Source organism: Setaria viridis, chromosome 1 (assembly GCF_005286985.2).
Source record: "Setaria viridis chromosome 1, Setaria_viridis_v4.0, whole genome shotgun sequence".
In the NCBI taxonomy this organism is placed as follows: Eukaryota; Viridiplantae; Streptophyta; class Magnoliopsida; order Poales; family Poaceae; genus Setaria; species Setaria viridis.
The window spans coordinates 7,161,733-7,180,244 of record NC_048263.2 but is presented as its reverse complement, the minus strand read 5'-3'; the positions used below and the strand labels follow the sequence as shown (position 1 = coordinate 7,180,244).

At 40.9% G+C, this 18,512-nt stretch overlaps 1 protein-coding gene and 1 pseudogene across 1 annotated transcript; one reads left to right on the top strand and one right to left on the bottom strand.

The window, feature by feature from the left end:
* Positions 1 to 135: 135 nt before the first annotated feature.
* Positions 136 to 17,190, bottom strand: LOC117864035 (DExH-box ATP-dependent RNA helicase DExH11). Its single transcript, XM_034748043.2, has 22 exons — positions 16,955 to 17,190; positions 16,325 to 16,858; positions 16,143 to 16,223; positions 15,944 to 16,061; positions 15,550 to 15,752; positions 15,279 to 15,386; positions 14,200 to 14,301; positions 13,659 to 13,859; positions 13,445 to 13,555; positions 12,818 to 12,885; positions 11,269 to 11,635; positions 10,849 to 11,004; positions 10,652 to 10,762; positions 10,066 to 10,119; positions 9,184 to 9,441; positions 8,075 to 8,184; positions 7,047 to 7,200; positions 2,433 to 2,895; positions 1,535 to 1,749; positions 837 to 1,075; positions 585 to 711; positions 136 to 506 (listed from the first exon to the last, which is right to left on the bottom strand). The coding sequence occupies exons 1-22, from the start codon at positions 17,078 to 17,080 to the stop codon at positions 294 to 296; spliced, it is 4,119 nt and encodes a 1,372-aa protein (XP_034603934.1). The 5' UTR covers positions 17,081 to 17,190; the 3' UTR covers positions 136 to 293.
* LOC140222006 (uncharacterized) lies at positions 4,121 to 4,881 on the top strand (annotated as a pseudogene).
* Positions 17,191 to 18,512: the final 1,322 nt, after the last annotated feature.

Below are 18,512 nucleotides of genomic sequence, written 5' to 3'. Positions count from 1 at the left end.
GATTCTTTACGTAGATTGTTCCTAAGATAAGATTGGCAGTTACCCAAGCTTTTATAGCTCTGCATCAGCTTCGCAGTCTAGTTTCGCATTGCAGTAGGCATCAAATTCATATCACTATCCAGATTTTAGGCCTGCTGACGAGCATGTTCAACTTCCATTAGACATCATTCTTTCATGCCATCGAGCTGTTTGGTTCTTACTACGGCTAGGCTTACGCCGACAAATTGGAGATCCACCACAGCAGGGAAGGAATTTCTCTAACAACGGCAAAAGCGAGTACAAGCTTACAGGTATCAGATTCCTGTGACATACAAGCTTGCTGCAAACACAATGTCACGCTTAATAGCATTGGACGCGACCTCCATCTTCTTGTACAGCGCAGAGTTCCCCATTATCGAAGCTGCATTCCTGAATTCTCTGCATGTTTCATCCAGCCGAACGATCGTTCTTACAATGAGCCCCTCGGATACATCTGTCAGCTCACATATGTCGGCGAAAGGTGTTCCCTGCATCGATGTAACAGAAAATGGCATTTCAATCCAGTATTCATCTTGGAGAAGTGTTTCCTGTGATGATGTTTGTACCTTTGCCCACTCGTAGACAACCTCAACAAGGCCAAACTTGAGATTGTCACGTGCATACTCCTCGGGATCCACAGGCACCTTGAACTGTGCTTGGAGCTGTCCTAGTCTGATTGCCGTGTCATAAAGCCTAATACAGACAAAACCACAAGAGCAAAAGGTCCTTCAAACATGTCTTCTGAGGAAATACAGCTGAGATTCTTAAGATGGATCATGACAGGAACTAAAATAGGGGAGCAAAAAACAAAATATAACCTCTTTTTGGCTTCAGCCAATTTTGGAGTAAGAGATGGTTCTGATGCATTCCTCTGTTGGAAGACGAATGCAGACATAATGGCCACAGCTTCTTCAGGTTCTAGGTCATCCAATTGATTCTCAAACAGACATTCTGTGGATATTAACTCCTCTCCTGAGTTCATTTCACAGGCTACTCGTCCCTTAAGTTGCACAACTAGATCAGAATCAATGTAGTTGATTACCTTTAGTACATCAATCTGCAACGATGGAAAAATTGAAGTGTTAGAAATAACCTCAAAGGTATAGAAATAGAAATGGAGTCAGATGTAGTTCGCGGGATATATTTCATTCTTGAAAAGGCTGATGATAGCCATATAAGGATTTCATGTGAACTTAGGTCTTAAGAATCCTGTATGGACATTCATCTAGGTCTTAATGATTTGCATGAAACTTTGTGATCCTGTATGGATTGGTAGATATGACTCCTTAATGTTAATAAGGCCAGCATTTTGAATCAATACCCAAACTGTTGTTCTGGTACAGTAGGACTGGGACTAAAAACATCCCATGTACACCCAACGCAAAGCAATCGAAGAAACGACAATATCGGGTGTTTTTTCCCATGCTGCACAGATAATGGCTATAATCCCTTGAACCGTTTTCCTTCATGTATACAACAGGGCAACAAGAGGAAAGAGTACATGAAGAAGTCTTACTCTGCCTTGAAACTCCGGCATCTGTTGAAGCGCCTCATCTGACATCTGGAATTTCAATTCATTCAGCTGATCCTTGTACATCTTTTGCTCCCTCATCAATGATATATGCTCCTTTAGTTTTATACAACCATGGCACTTGTTTTCAGATATTTTTTGCAGTAGTCTGTGATATGCAATGTATCTTTCAACAAAATGCATGTCCCTCAATTTTAGATCTGTATTGCACCAAATGACCACAGTAAGTAGTTATAAAGTTTATAAAACAACTAGAGGAAGTCAGTGTGTGGGACTAAATGATCCGCCACAATAGTCCTAGATTCAGAATGAAAAATGTAAATGTAATATATGTGCTGATATTACTCAAGAACTTCACAGGCATGCAGGCCAACACATTCATGCCATTCTATAATTTTTGAACAAAAATGCCAATGCCGTTGAATTATTTTCTAACCCACTCATCTCTCTAAGACCAGAAAAGTAACAGACTAGGGAAAAAAAATTGTGCACATAATTTAAGATAAACATATGGCATTTCAAGTACAGCATCACTTGGTTTTGAGTTTTAACTAGAATATTCGGATGGTTCAGCACAACCTAATCACAGTTACAACATAAATGGTCAAATTCTTTACCATATCCATTTGCATTTTCCAAATATTATATCTCTTAGGTCACTCAAATTTTGCCAGATCCAAACAAATGCTTAGGAGTTTGGTGGTAAAGCCACGAGAATGCATGAGAGCACCCATTTACCCTGTCCAACTTACAAGACTAACAGAATCATAAGAAAATCTGAAAGACTAGAACACTGTTTAAATAGCCGAGTCCTTTGCTAGCCAATCGAAATTTCAATAAGATAGCACAAAACAAATACTCTAGCCATGCAGAAAATTTGTACCTTTTATTGCATCTAAAGCAGGAGGATACTTAGTTCCATCTGGTTGCTCTTTTATAAGCAGTTGGACAGTTTTGGAGTAAGCAGCTTTGCTACAATCCTCAAGGAGTTTGACTTGATCAATCTTTATTTTGCAGGTGCATATACTCATGATCTCTTTTTTCTCTATTGCTCTTACTTCAAAGCCCATTCCAGATGCATCCCCCTTGTATGGTAGGGGGATTTTGATAACAACTGAACCTTTTCGTGAGCTGCCAGATGAGAAATACTCATCCTCCATGCCACGTTTTCCTTTCGGGATAATAAAGTGTCCTTGTTGGAAATCCCCAGGTTCCTTTTCAGTTTTATTGGACAACACAGGGGATAACGCAGATGAAGTGCAATCACCAGTCAATACAAGGACAATGTATTTATTTAGTGTTTGCGATGGACATTTCAGTATAACACCAAGTAAGTGATCATCATCCTGTCAATATGTTAAAAAACATAGGGTTTAAATGTGGAAAAGATGCAGCTATAGCACATGTAACAGTAACCAGAGACGGGGGCCCAACAATGTTCAAAATATGAAAATAATCAGGCTTGTTCAAACATATGGTTATGGTATTAATGATAGAATGGTAGCCTCCAAGCCAAATAAATAGAACCTTCTAAAGTACTTGCTTAAATTGCCTGTTTAATTTTAGTTCTCAGCATTAAAAGTGGAGGTGCTAAGCACGGAAATTTAGTTCACCTTAAACAAAGAATAAGCTGATCTCAAGCTAAGCTTGTTTTCAAGCTCAAGATTAGTTCCAACCAAAGATAGTATCTGTTAAGTATATCAAGGCCCATCTATATTGAAGGCCCATATGGCCCATGAGGACTCTATATATCCATCTTCCCTATTGGGATAGACAGTATACTTTGAAACCCTCAAGGTTAGTAGCATGGTATCAGAGCATGGTTTAGGGTTAGGATTAGGTCTAATCTAATCCACCCGAGATCCATTTTTTTCCATCATTCCGCGCGCTTGACGTCGCGCCGTCTCTCCGCCGCCCGTCGTGGCTCGTCCCCGCCACCCGTCGCGGCTCCTCACAGCCGCTGTCGCGGCTTGTCTGTGCTGCCTCTCGTGCGTCCCCCTTGACTCGTCTGGTCGCGCCATGTGCCGTCTTCCGCACGTCTATACGCTGTGTGCCACCCGATCCGCCTATCGCGGATTCAATCTTCACTCTGCACGGTGGTACTCTGCTGTGGTGACTTCCTCTGTACGGTGGTACTCTGCTGATTCTACTCCCGGTGATATCTGTTCCTCTGCTTTTCTCTGCTGTTGGTCATATCCTAGAGGTTTTCAACATGTCACAGATAGATGCAATTGTTGTCAGTATCACTCTAGATGGTCACAATTATCCTGAGTGGGCTTTCTGTGTAGAAACTGCTTTTAGGGGCCCTGGCTCTATTTTCATTTAACTGATGATGCACCTGCACTTAAGACTGATGGTAGTAATGCTAAAGAAGTCACTGATTGGCAAATTAGTGATGGGAAAGTGATGGCTGCCATGGTCAACAGTACTAAGCAATCTATGATTATGAGTCTATCTAAGTTTAAAACAGCCAAAGCCATTTGGTCTGCCCTGAAGGATAGATTTGTTCAGGACAGTGGTGCCCTTCTACATACTCTCATGCAGCAAACTCAAACAATTGAGCAGAATGATATGTCCATTGATGATTACTACTCAGCCTTTGATCGTCTGGTAGGCTCTTTGACCTCCATGATAGGTGCTTGTGCTGCTGATCAGTGTCCAGCACACAAATTTATTGAGAAGTTCTTTGTATATCGCTTTGTCATGGGAGTAAGGGAAGAATTTGATTCTCTTCGTAAAAGGCTGTTACATGATTCTCCTAACTTAACCATGGCACGTGCTTTGTCTGAGTTAATTGCTGAAGGGACTCGCCTTCGGTCTATGTCTGTTGCATCTATGTCAGTATCTCACAGTTTGTTGGCAGCTTCTCAGAGGTTCAGTACACCTAAAGGTACTTCTTCAGAGCCATGTAAGCACTGTGGAAAGACTTCTCATACTGCAGAAAATTGTTTTTCTGAGCATCCGGAGAAGTTGGCTGAGTTTCGTGCACGGAGGGCTGCTCGCGCTGCTCATGGTCGTGGTACAACACCTACTCCTAGAGGCTGTGTCTTTTGCTGCTGCTTCACCTGTCAGTGCTTCTTCATCATCTTGGGTGCTTGATTCAGGGGCCTCCTTTCATGTGACATCTGACTGGTCCCAGCTTCTTGGTTACAAGTCAGTTAATGATGGTGCCTCTATTCAGACTGCAGATGGTACATCCTGTTCTATCACTCATGAGGGTTCTCTTTGTACTTCTCATTTTCTATGCCTAATGTCTCTCTTGTACCTAAATTGTCCATGAACCTTCTCTCAGTTGGTCAAGTAACCGATCACAATTGTTTTGTTGGATTTGATGACTCGTCTTGTTTTATTCAAGATCGTCGGACCGGGACTGTGCTTGGGACTGGCCATCGCCGTAAAGGTTCCCCTAGCCTCTATGTTCTCGACACATTGCATCTCCCTCAGCCTTCCGTGCGTGTCATCCGCTGCATGTTCATCCACTTCGTCCTTCGCCAAGTAGCATCATCATCTTGGTCATCTTTGTGGGTCTCGTTTGTCTACACTAATAAATAAAGGCTGTTTAGGCCATACATCTATGAGTCTAGTTTTCATTGTAAGGGTTGTAAGCTTGGAAAACAAATACAACTTCCATATTCCTCTAGTGCTTCCCATTCTACTAGATCTTTTGATCTTATTCATTCAGATGTATGGGGTCCTGCACCTTTTGCTACAAAGGGTGGTCCTCACAAATATTATGTCATTTTTATTGATGATCATTCTAGATATACATGGATTTTTTTCATGAAACACCGCTCACAGTGGTGCTCCATATACCAGTCTTTTACTCGCATGGTTCACACACAATTTTCCACTCATATTAGAGTTTTTCGCTGACTCTGGTGGTGAGTACGTGTCTGATGTTTTTCGCCAATTTTTGTCCTCTGAAGGTACTCTTGCTCAGCTCTCTTGTCCTGGTGCTCATGCACAAAATGGTGTTGCTAAATGTAAACATCGCCATCTTATAGAGACAGCTCGCACACTTTAGATTTCCTCTTTTGTTCCTTCTCATTTTTGGAGTGAAGCTGTCTCCACTGCTGTATACCTCATAAACAGACAACCCTCATCCAAACTGTCTGACAAATGTCCTGGTGAGGTACTTTTTGGTACCCCTCCCAGCTATGACCATCTCCGAGTTTTTGGCTGTACATGCTATGTTTTGCTTGCCCCTTGTGAGTGTACTAAGTTGACTGCGCAATCTGCTGAGTGTGTTTTTCTGGGGTATAGTCTTGAGCATAAAGGTTATCGCTGCTATGATCCTTCGTCACATCGCATACGTATCTCTCGTGATGTGACCTTTGTTGAGGACCATCCTTTCTTTTATAACCCCTCTACACAACCCTCATATTCTCCCACAGAGTCCACATCTTTTATGTGTCTTCCTCCTATTTCATCCACGAGTGATGTCACTTCACCTTCCGAATCCATTCGTGATCCTTCTATTTTCATCACGCCTCCTCTCTATGAGCCACCTACACCTCCTCCACCACCTTCACATGCGCCTCCTCCACCACCTCCACCTCTTTCACATGCGCCTTTTTCAAAACCACCTATCACACACTTTTTCCGTCGTCGTCCCAAAGCTCCCATTGAACTTCCTTCTAGTTCTACCACCTCGGCTAGTCCTGACACACCCGCTCTTGATGCTTCTGATAATAATGTTGATGAGTCACATATTGTTGATGAGTTACATGCTGGTCCACGATATAATCTAAGAGATCGTAGTACTATTCATCCTGAAGACAAGTATGGTTTTCCCTATGTGAATGTTGTTGTTTATGAGCCATCCACATATCAGGAAGCTTCTAGTCTTCCGGAATGGCAGCTTGCTATGTCATCAGAAAACAATTGCTCTTCAATATGTGCCCTCAGAGCTGCAAGTGGCAGATTTCTTCACTAAGGCACAAACTCGAGAACAACATCGGCTTCACTTGCTCAAACTCAATGTTTCAGCTCCTCCACTTCCACATTGAGTTTGAAGGGGGGGTGTTAAGTATATCAAGGCCCATCTATATTGAAGGCCCATATGGCCCATGAGGACTCTATATATCCATCTCCCCTAGTGGGATAGACAGTATACTTTGAAACCCTCAAGGTTAGTAACGGTATCATGCTTGTGTATTCTAAAGTCACATGATTTTTAGTAATTCCTTTTGGAGTTTGGATCGGATGTTTGATAATAATTTAACTAGAGGTTTTAAACTTCAATTTGGAACATTAAAAAATGCATTGGTTTCTTTAAGTTTTTCGTATTTCTTTATGCGCTACTTACGTATCCTTGCTAATACATATAGAAGACCTAGAGTCCCAACTGCCAAGCCAACTTTTTATTGAGTTTTTATAACAGTTGAGTGTTGCAAAGTAAAGTACTGCAACTATGTAAATAAAAATCACTGCCAAAAGGAACTGACAGAAAATGAGGAAGTGTGTAAAGAGAAAACCAAATATGATGAAGGCATACAGATTCAGATTTAACGACCACCAATCTCCCAGGCATAAGGAACTGTTGAGTACTGGGCAACTGCATGATTGCTTCTGTTATAGATTCCCTATGTGCCTCAGCTTCTAATGCCATCTCATAGTATTCTTCAATTGAAGGCTCTCCTTTTATGCAACTGATAATACAACAATACACATATAATATAAGGCAAAGAGATTAAAAAAAACTAAAATCAGTGCACATATAAATACTGGATAATCAGTACTTCAGATGTACAATGAAAGCTTATCATACACTGCCACATGTAGAACAATGCAACGAAATTATGAAAACAAAAAAGAGAACCAAAAATGCCTACATTGCTAGACAGACTGATTGGGTGCTAACATCCAAAGTTGAGAAGGAAACGTCCATGTTCTCTATTTCCCGAAACCCATTCGTTCACCGACCCATGGATCAGAGATAGGGCTATCTGATAGCAAAAATTTCCTTCTAACAAGACAATCGTTTTGGTCAAATCCCATGGCTCTTTCTGATAGGCTCCCCAACATTTTGGAGCTATGCGCAGTTCTAAGCCTATCCAAGTTCAATATCTACATTTCTGCATTTATGTAACCCAATCATCGTCACTACTCCTAAACTTGGCTACAAAATAATGCTACTAGCCTATTACTAGATTGCATGTGCACTTGTTATTTCAATTTAGACAAACTTCTTCACAGTACGCAAGTGCAACATGCGGAGAAAAAAAGGAACACTAGGGCAGATTGGGAAAAAAATCATTCATTTATTTGTTTATTGCTTCTCACATATTCATTGTGCCAAAGCAGTGGTAGTCCTATACTAAAAGAGATATTGGTTCTAGAATTTGCCTACCAAAATCATAAATAAAACACCAATTCTTCAAGTTTTAGCTTTTTATCATTTTATGTCAATAAAACTTCACTACTTTCTGTTTCCATTTTTATGTCGAATCTGCAATTTCACATTCAATGTGTTGGTATCCATTGTATTAATCAGGTAAACATGAGTATGTCTCAGTATCTTACTCTATTGTCTTTGTAGGTTGACGAAGCATTTGTAGAAGTAGCTTTTCCTTCTCTGGCAAATTCTTTTGTGCATGGAATTCTGCAAAACTTCTCTTGAGCATGTCCTCAACCTATAAGAAAAATCATCATTAAAGTATATTACTTTCCCTGAGCATGACTAAGGGTCTACACAACATTCTTTTCTAGTGTTTTCCATTACTAAAAATATTGGTAATTTAAGTGAAGTATCCAGTTACAACCTACACAAAGTACACTTGAGATGAAAGTAACACTGCATGAGTAAGGGCCTATTTGTTTGAGCTTCGGCTTTTTGGAAAGTTGATTCTAGATTGTCTTTGAAAATGCTGATGTCCAAAAGCAGACTATTGGAGTGTGCATGCTCATAAAAACAGAAAACTGCTAGTGACAGAAAAAGAGTGCCTTGTCCCCCCCCCCCCCCCCCCCCCCCCCCCCCCACTGAATAGTCAAATCAAAGAGAAAGAAATTTAACAAGGTGGTGTCATGTATGAAATACATTCCAATTGGAAGTAAAATTGCCATAGTGCAATCTACTGTATTTTCCTCCCACGCCCATGAAAAGAAGTGCCAATTGTAACTGTAAACATCAAAAGAGGGTAGTAGTGTAATAGTCTGATGTTAGGGCTTCACCTGGTAGTTTGCTACTATGTTTAAGGGAAGACTTAAGTGGCATTTCAAGAGCCCAATGGGCAACCATATGTAGTTAAGGGCAGTACCACAAATATCCATAACCCACACATACTATTACACAACTACCCTTAACATGCTGAATACATAGGGGAAGCCTTTATTCCAGAAATGCTTCTACCATATTGATTTTCACACATTCATCATACACACAGAAAATATGAAGTACTTTAGAGAAGCACAGAGGGTGATATGAATATTGTCTTGTCTAATTCTATTTTCAGTCCTAACTCCAAAATTCAAATGTGTATCTTTATGACATGTGCCTGGATGCCGACAGGTATAAGGAATCAAAAGATGATTGAGCAGGCCCAGGTGCAAATCCATATCAAATATGGAGCTGAAATTGAAAAAAGAAGAAAGTCTAACAAACCAAGTACAATGATAAGTGTTCATAGGTATACCTTCAGCTCCTCCACACGTAGAAGATGTAGTATCATAGTGTATGTTAATCGAAATTGAGATTCCAATCGAGTTGGTTTTCCAACAATCAAATTTTTCAAATCACTTTCTTCAGGAATTTCATCACGACACATAATGATCACTGTACCAATGTTATCAAGTCCTCTCCTACCAGCTCGTCCAGCCATTTGAATATACTCCCCTGGAAGCAATTTTCGGTGTTCTTTTCCATCAAACTTTCTTAAGGAATCAAATACAACCTGTTGGGTTAACAAAAATGCGCTCAGAGCCAGCTACGCAATCCTCAGCTTAAAGGCGTGGGAAAAGCAAGTGCAGCCTAAGCATAGTTACAGTTCGCTGAATCCAAAAGTGCACAAAGAAACAAGGAATCAAGGCATGCAGCTGTGTGTCTCGAGCATCAATGTTTAGATGAGTTCTCTTTCCAACAAAGAAATGCTGAGCAATGCATCACGTGTAACAGTAAACAGCAAACAACAGAATATGTAGAAACAGAAACATGTAAATAAATGTTGTCAAGTTAAGTGCATGAAAAGGTGGTTGCATCCAAGGCATGTTGAATTAAAGCATGCCAACCTGCAGTTCATAGTGCCATCGTATAAATTGAATTGCTATCTACGCTTAGATATCCCCAGTTGTACCTTTCATGAAACTACAATGAATTTGAAAGAGATTGTGTATCATCAGGAAAATGACAGGAATTGTATTCCCATGGTTGAAATAACACAAATAAAATTAATTAGTAGATAGTGGAATGCAAGTGGTACCACATAACATAGACACGAATGGTACACTAATAAATACTAGAGAGATTTGTTCAACATACTTGCATTGAAACACTTTATTAGGCACAAATAGAATCTCACCGTTCTTGCTGGTGCATTAACACCCATTGCAAATGTTTCAGTGGAAAACAGTACCTGCAATGAGTTCAAGAGAGTCAAAACTTTTACCATTCAGTTAACTAAGAGACGATTGTGCCAGAACATGCTATATTTCTCACGAGCATTTTTTTTTAAGGGAACTTTTCAGGAGCAACTGACGAAACTGTGATGTGATCACAAATATCGTTTCTCTAATACTGTTTCAAGTTAAAGAACACCTTCTGTGCATGGTATGGGTTGTGCATAACTGCAGCAACTTCGGACAGGATGGACTTAAGCCAGTGGTCAGCATTTACAATTTTTTGTTCCAAATCCAGCAAACATCCAACAGTCTCATATACTAGAGTTCATGCATGGACTAGTTTCCTAACAGCTTCAAGTGAAACTACTATGACAAATGGCATCACGAAAAAAGAAAAAAAGAGGAGGGGGGGGGGGGGGGGGGGGGGGGGGGGGGGGGGGGGGGGGGGGGGGGGGGGGGGGGGGGGGGCGGGCCGGGGGCGGGGGCGAAGAGCTGCTGCATTGGTTAGTACTTGGTAAAACAGCATCCAGATGTTCAAAGCATAACCTTGATCACACCACGACAGAATAGCATCTCAACTACTTCCTTCACAATAGGGAGAAGCCCAGCATGGTGCACTCCAATTCCTCTTCGTAGAAGGCTTTGTATTCCCACAACCTATGAAGGAGGTCAAAGCTTAAAGCACTGATTGAAGCAAAGGCTCACAGGGGTACAGCACTAAATTTTATGAGCTATTAGATCACCTGTGGAAGGTTCCTATCAGATCCTTTAAGGCGTGAAAACACCTTGTCACAGAAGACACGGATTTCACTTTTCTCCGAACTACTGGTGAGATCAGCGCCAAACATGCTATCTGCCGATCTATCACAACGATTCTTTGAGAAACAAAAGATCACCACCTGCAAAGGACCATCTCAATGATCAGATAAACCTTTTGTCAAATGTGAAATGACATGATAAGATTTTGATAAAAGGGACAAGTAGAACCCATAACCAAATGTTGAGAGTAATTGTCATTTCACGACAGGTTGAGATTGGTTTCAGCATACAAATGAAGAATGAAACGAATTCAATGTAAATGATGAACAAGAAAGAGGTCCAACAGAACAAATAATGTCATGATCGCATGATAGAGAAATCACAAAAGTTATTCTCTCACATACAGGCACTAGGGATTTCTTCAGAAGGTTATTCACAAGCGGCATCCAAAATGAAGAGTCTGGTCTCTTTGGCCCTGAGGAGCTTTGTGGAACCGCTGCTGATCCTGAATTGGCATTGTGGTGCTTTGGGTACTTCTGATCTCTCCCCCTGTTTGATGTATCTGGGTTTTTGCCTTGAGTTCCAGCACGTACTGCAGGGGTTCCTGACTTTGGACCAGGTTTCACTCCAAGCTTGTTCGAATTTTTCTTTTTGAAAGAATCTTTTGCTTCTCTAAATCCTTGAGTAAGAAAGGTATCCCTCTCGCATATTTTGTACACTTCTCCAGAGTAGAACAAGCAATGCTCAAGCGGAACAGGCCTTTTGTTGGTCCTGGTAAAGACATAATAACAGTACTGTGTGATCAAAATTAGAGCTGTAGGTGTCCAAGAATATTCAAATTTTGAACATAAGGCAAAACTACACTATTAGCCACTTAACAGTTCAGCATTCTGCAACAAACCCCTATAGTCTAATATTATTGATCAAATCCCCTATATTATCCACTTATGTGCAATCAAGTCCCTTTAAACCAACTGAGTTCATTTGTACCCCTCAACTGAGTTTGTTTAATTAAAGCATGGCCCTTTGGGTTCCACCACTCAGGTTTGTCCAATTTTGTAACTATTATATAGGTGTCTTGGCATTAAGTTGAATCAATCAAGATTGGCATCTTAAATTCAAAATGTTAACCAACCAATATGTATCATATTGATCTAAAATCCTAACTAAGATGCTACCAGGTTTTGGCCTATTAATGTATCATTTTTGTGCAATGTTAGCAATTTGTCGCGATCTAATTTCATTAATCATCTATATTAACAAACAGAGGAGAAACCCTTTTCTACAATCATCTTCCATTGCGGTACATAGGACAATCGTTGTCCTTGGATAGCATGCATCTACTTGCTCAAATTATTTTCATATATCCTCAAATCCAAGGCCAAGCGTGTTTGTTTCAGCTTGGGATTGTAGATTTCAAAATCACAAGCCGAAAAAAAAATAAGCATTTTCACACCCCCTGACTGTAACCATCCGGCATCCACAGGCAAGATTGTTAAAATCCAACAATATGCTCCCCCCAGATTGTAGGTTGTTACGATCTGCAAGCTGCTTTTCATAATCTACAAGCTGAAACAAACAGGGCCTAAGACATTATTTTTTCTAGTCTTGCAGCTTATATGCATTTGATATCGTACCAGCAATCCTAACCTATTAGTTTCCCTCTTATACAATTGAGTACATGTATTTAATGGCTGCAGCCACCCTCAATTCTGTCATGGAAAACAACTGAAATGAATGGTTGGTAAAATAACACTCCCGTGATAGTAGTCGTACCACCGATATTTTCTCATTTTCATGCATCCAATTTCTAGCAAGTTAGATTCCATGTACCAATTGACTAGAATAGAGAAAGAAGCTAATTGGGTAATTCTAACCGGCCTGGTGGCTAAACCAACTGGTAACAAGGGCCTATGGTGTAAGTAGCTAAAAATTCATACTAACTGCACTTACGAAGTGACACGAATTTTCTTCTGCTTTGTTCGACCAATCCAGTCAGCAAATTCAACTGTATTTGGAACCTGCGAAGAAACAATTAGGGTTCAACACTTCAACTCCCTAGTAAATTTGAACAAGAGAAATAACAGAGAGTTCTCAAACTTTATTCATAGCAAGCAAAAGAAATTTCAATTATTGCAATGCAGCCAAATGGTAATTTTTGCATTAAATTATTATATTAACCCTAGCTCATAGTTAGAGGGCCAATTTTCAGTTATACTATTTCCATGCAGTACTATTTCAATTTTCGATTGAATACAAGCATCCAAAATTTGAATGAATAACATCAGCGAACATGTCATTTTGTTGCATGAGTATCAGAAATCAGGGTGATCGCATTATGAGATAATATTTGCATACTAAATAACTTGGACAGCGACAATTGCACTTCCTAGCAAAATTTACCTAAGATTAGAGTTATGCATCAACTATTTCAAAAGATCAAAAGCAACTACAAATGGCATCAGGATGTTATACTGTCCTAACTATTATTGAGCAACTGTCAGAACAGCCAATGGTGTGCACAGAATGTTTGATTGATAGTGAGTGTAGCGGAAAGTGCGGTTTTCATTAAATCCGTACCGTTGCCGAAAGAAGAACAATGTTAATGTGCTTCGGGAGCATTATAATAACCTCCTCCCAAACTACACCTCTTTCAGCGTCGTTTACATAATGCACTTCATCAAAGATTACCTGATTGTATAGTTACCACACATCAGCACTAATAAATTATAAAATGATATTTAAAATTAAAGCCACAGAACAGTATGAATAAATTAGGACTGAAGTCGATTACCCATTCAATATCGCGTATAATGTCCGCACCTCTGTAGAGCATTGAGCGCAATATTTCAGTAGTCATAATTAAACAAGTTGCCTCTGGCCTGATACTGACATCTCCTGTCAGAAGTCCTACATCAAACTTCCCAGAGAAATCTCGGTATTTCTGGTTGCTGATAGTTTTAATAGGAGCAGTATAGACAGCCCGAGTACAATGCTGCATAACAAGATTATATGTCATCAAAAGACCCATGTAACATTTTTCTTTTTATTGGGTGTGGTTTTAAACCAACTACTATGGTAAGTAACGAGAGATAGTTCACTGAAGTATGTAGTCTAAATATTGATCAACTAACAAAAGTAAAAGTGAAATCTTATCAGAAATTAAGAATTGCACACTTCTCAAAGCAAAGAGTAATGCTAAGTTAAAGCTTTCCTTCTAACCAAAGCTGGTGCTGAGCCTCAGGGTTTACAAGCTATAGGTGTGGAAGATGATAGGCGGTTTCAAATAAACAGAAGTGCCAAAAAAGAAGAAGAAAGAGCAAAGGAAGTCATACTTTTGTTGCTAAAGCAAATGCATACTCGGCAACAACTGTCTTTCCTGCTGAAGTATGGGCTGCAACGAAGACTGATTCACCTTTCTCAAGATAATATATAGCCTATGCTTGACAGATAGAAAAAAATAAATTAACGACTGAGCATTTAAAAACCATTTTTTCTAAGTTCAAAAACAGATAGGTATGTGATAGCAACTAAATGCATGCCAGGAAAGGAAATATCTGTTCACTTGATTTTTTTCATTCATTCAAAATTCCTGTGATAATCTTGTATTCCAGGAGGGACAAGAAAACAAGCAGACTGGACTTGGTTTTAAATTTCTCACCGAGATATGCAGATTTGTCTTGCTTTCAGAAAACATCTGATGCAGTATTGCAAGGCAAAAAACAGTATGAAGAACAACACTATTTGCACTCATTGTGTTACATAATTAAATCCTGTATTAAAACAATGCATAGAACTAACTTCAAAACAGCATAGAATAACATTCCCAAGACACAGCATCATCGTTCATTAATTTCTAAATTGCTGTTTAAATTGAAGAGAAAACTCAGAAATATGAAAGCCAGTGGCCTCGGATAGCAAGGACAGAAATTTAAGTGGCAGTCTTTATTTCAAAGGACTAATAATTCCTAGTATAATTTGAGTGAGATTTGTCAGAGTTCATGTTAACAACGCATAAGAAATTCACACTGTGGTGCATAAAGAAAATGGAAAACGGCAGAGCATGAAGTTTTAGACAGTGAACATTATTAGCTCCCATACACAAAAATACGGGAGTGTGTTCTCAACATATCTATAGTGACTCAGGTCACTTTAACTCTCCTAAGTCCCAATACAAATCTTGTCAGGTTCAAGTTGTGACGTGAGTGTACTATGTAAATTTGAAAGCTAAGGCGGGTCAAATATAGACAAAGTATCACAATCACAAGCATGTAGAACAAATGTGCCTATCAAAGTTTATGTAAAAAAGGAGCAGTGTGTGCTCTTTGGATGATGTAGTGTACTCTACTAGATGCTGCGATCAGTATAGAGAAGACATTGAGATAGAAGGCACAGAAGCTTATGAGTACCTTACCTCCTTCTGGAACTTATCTAATTCAAATGGAAATTCAATTGCCATATCAGGAACGAGTTTGTAGAAGTTAGTCACAATGTCTTCGTCCCCGCCAACAAGTGCCCAAACCTATTAAGTGAAATAGAGATACATTGCCGTTATCAATTCATCCATGATCTATCTTTAGAGGATTTCGAGACTACTTTCTGCAAAGCTATCCACCCATGAAGGTTATGGAATGCGAAGCACATCATACAAAGTGAGATACAAAACAAAGCATAAGTGTGCCTACCTTGCCATCCTGTGTTGGCTTGTCATCACCTGATACACCTGATTCTCTTCGTGCATATTGAACTTCAGCAGATAGCATTAGATCCAAGTCTGTTTGAGTTCCAGGATCATCACTTATAGCATCTACTTCATGTTTCTCAGCATCTAGCTTGGTTACGGTCTCAGAAGCATCTTGCAATGCATCAACTTTTTGTTCACCAACTCCTGCCAATGGAATATGAAAGCTTAACAAGAACCAACAAAGAGTTAACAAACACACAGAAACACTAATAACGTGCTAGTAGTCATAATGGCGATGATGGCCCATTATCTCTTTACTATTACAATTTGCCAAGACCCAAAAGACAATATACTCATGTGATTTGAACATGTGATCTATGACAGCAACGAAGTACCTTCAGTTCCCTCATCTTCAGCTGATTGTTGAACATCATCCTCCTGTAACGCCTTGTTGGCGGCATCTTCCTCCCAAGCTATCTTGAAAAGATCATCAAACTGCACCGAGTATTTTTCCTGCACAAAAATGTGACAATCAGACTATAACAACTCTATAATGGCAAAGTGTGCAAAAATGTGGAACGTTGCTCTAACTACCATTGTATCATTCGATGACGATGCAGGTTGCTCCTCTACAAGTTCTCCATTCCGGAAACACTTCCAGTGGCTTTTATACTCCTACAAGAAAAGTACCAACAATCGCAGTGAGAATTTGGCGCATCCACAACAATCCTTACGGTTACATGGCAAAAGAGATAGAAATTTAGTAAGGGACAAACCTTCAACTGGCCCAACTCCAATCCCTTGCGGAACCCCGGAGGAGCAACCTGCGCCGGGCCACCGGTCATAAGCTCATGCACCCAATCACCGTTCCGCGCACCCTCTGGGAATGCCTTCTCCAATGCAGCCACCTCAGCATCATCATCCAGTAGACCACCCGGACGAAAGGGTCTGTTGTTGATGCTCCCCCTGACGAAGTCCTTCGCCGGACCAGGCATCCGCGGCGCCAACCCCCCGGTCCCCGAACCGAACACCTCGCCCATCTCCATCTGCACGGACTCAGGATCCCATACTTGCGGCTCCGACGCGGACTGCGACGTCCCCCGACCGCGCCGGAAAGGCGGCTCCCAGGCGGGCGCGAGCATGGTGCGGGGAGCGGAGGGCTCCAGCGGTGGCTTGGCCAGGGCGAACCAGTCCAAGTCCCACACCCTCCCGGCATCGGCCGCGGTGGGGAGGTGGAGCTCGGGGTTGAGGTAGTTCGCCTCGAGGTACTCCTTCACGCTGCTCGGGCTCCCAGGCGGGTAGGCCGGCGGCTGCGGTCGCCGCCACAACAACGGTGGGTTTAGGGTTTACAGATTGCAGAGAACAACACGGGTGATTTTGGGCGAACTGGTGGGTTGCGTACGTACCGGGACGAAGTCGGGAATGGTGCTGGACGGTTGCGGGGTAGGGTCGAGGCGGAGGTGGCCGCCGTGGCCGGAGAAGCTGATGCGGAACGGCAACTCGCTCGCCGGCGAGGGGTCAGGGCCGTCCATGGAGGCGCCCCGCGGTGAGACGGCCGTTTCGACGAACTGCTTCAGAGTTCAGAGCTTGGAACTTCGGTCATGTCCTGGAGAATCATTACCAAAAAAAAAATCTTGACAGCATGTCAACATGGCATCTGAACTAAAACCGTATAGAATTTTCCCCTTTGGTTAAGAGTTTAGACCCGTTTCAAACTAGAACCCCTTTGAAATGTAGAGGTTGTGCTAGAACCAATGATTTCCAATGGAAATCAAGAAAACTCCCCAACAATTGATAAGGGTGATTTTTGTAAATATCTTTTGTTTAGTGATCAAGGTAGGCATGGAATTATCGAACAGGCACGCCTACAGGGCAGCTTAAGGCTTGTTTAGAGGTTATAAAAAATTCACGTAGATTTTTTCCCCTTTTGTTAAGACCTATTTCAAACTCAAACCCCATTGGAATGGAGAGATTGTGCAAAAGGGGTTATTTCTTTTAAAATTGTTTTATAATGGTCAGGGCAGGCCTGTAATTTTATAAATATTGATATCCCGACTTTCTTTTTAGAATTTAGACAAATTATTTATAAAAAATCATAAAGTTCATACAGGTTTCTTGTGCGTAAATGTACATGCACAGGAAATTTATGATTTTATTTATTTATCTCTCAGAAACTATGTGTATAGTACGGAGTATATCACATAGGAAGCACGATTTTATTTCTTTATGATTTTTTTAAAAAATCTAACCAGATGGAGTATCCTTTTAAAAGAAGAAAAAGTTTCCCATGTTCTTTGTTTAGTTTGAGGGGAGGCTAGAACTAGTTTCCATTAAAAAAAATACAGTGTACATGTTTATAATTTGCAAATTTAAGTTCCCTTCTTTAGGCCTAACACGGAAACACATATTGAAAATAAAGATACATATAGTCTGGACATAGCAATTAGCAATAAAAACTTAACCGATAGCACTACAAAATATCTTCTTTAGGCCTAACACAGCAACTCTGACGAGAAGTTTAAAAAACAATGCAACGAGTTTTCAAAATTCAAAGAGTTCCAATTCACAAGGCGAAAGAGAAGAAAGTGAAGGAAACCTACGAGGTGTGTGGTTAAAATTCAAAGATCCTATTTTACCGGTACCGGCTGCTCTGCCTCCTCTCCGATCCTCAATCCCATCGCCCTCGTTATTCGCTCCGGCTCGATACCTTCATGCACCTCCTCGTCGATCATTAAGGGCTTCCCGTCCCGGATTCCCGATGCTGCAGCAAGTCGTTCCGAATTCGCCTCTATTAATCCGGAGCTCATCGCTTCGCACGCCATGAGTTCTTGATGCGAGGATAGGAGTCGATCGACCTGCAGCTTCCACACACGTGCCGCAGCGTGTCGTCGGCATTGCGTCAGCTGGAACGCCGGTCATGGCGATGTCGGCTTTGTCAACGTCCGCCCTGAGCTCCCTGGAAGC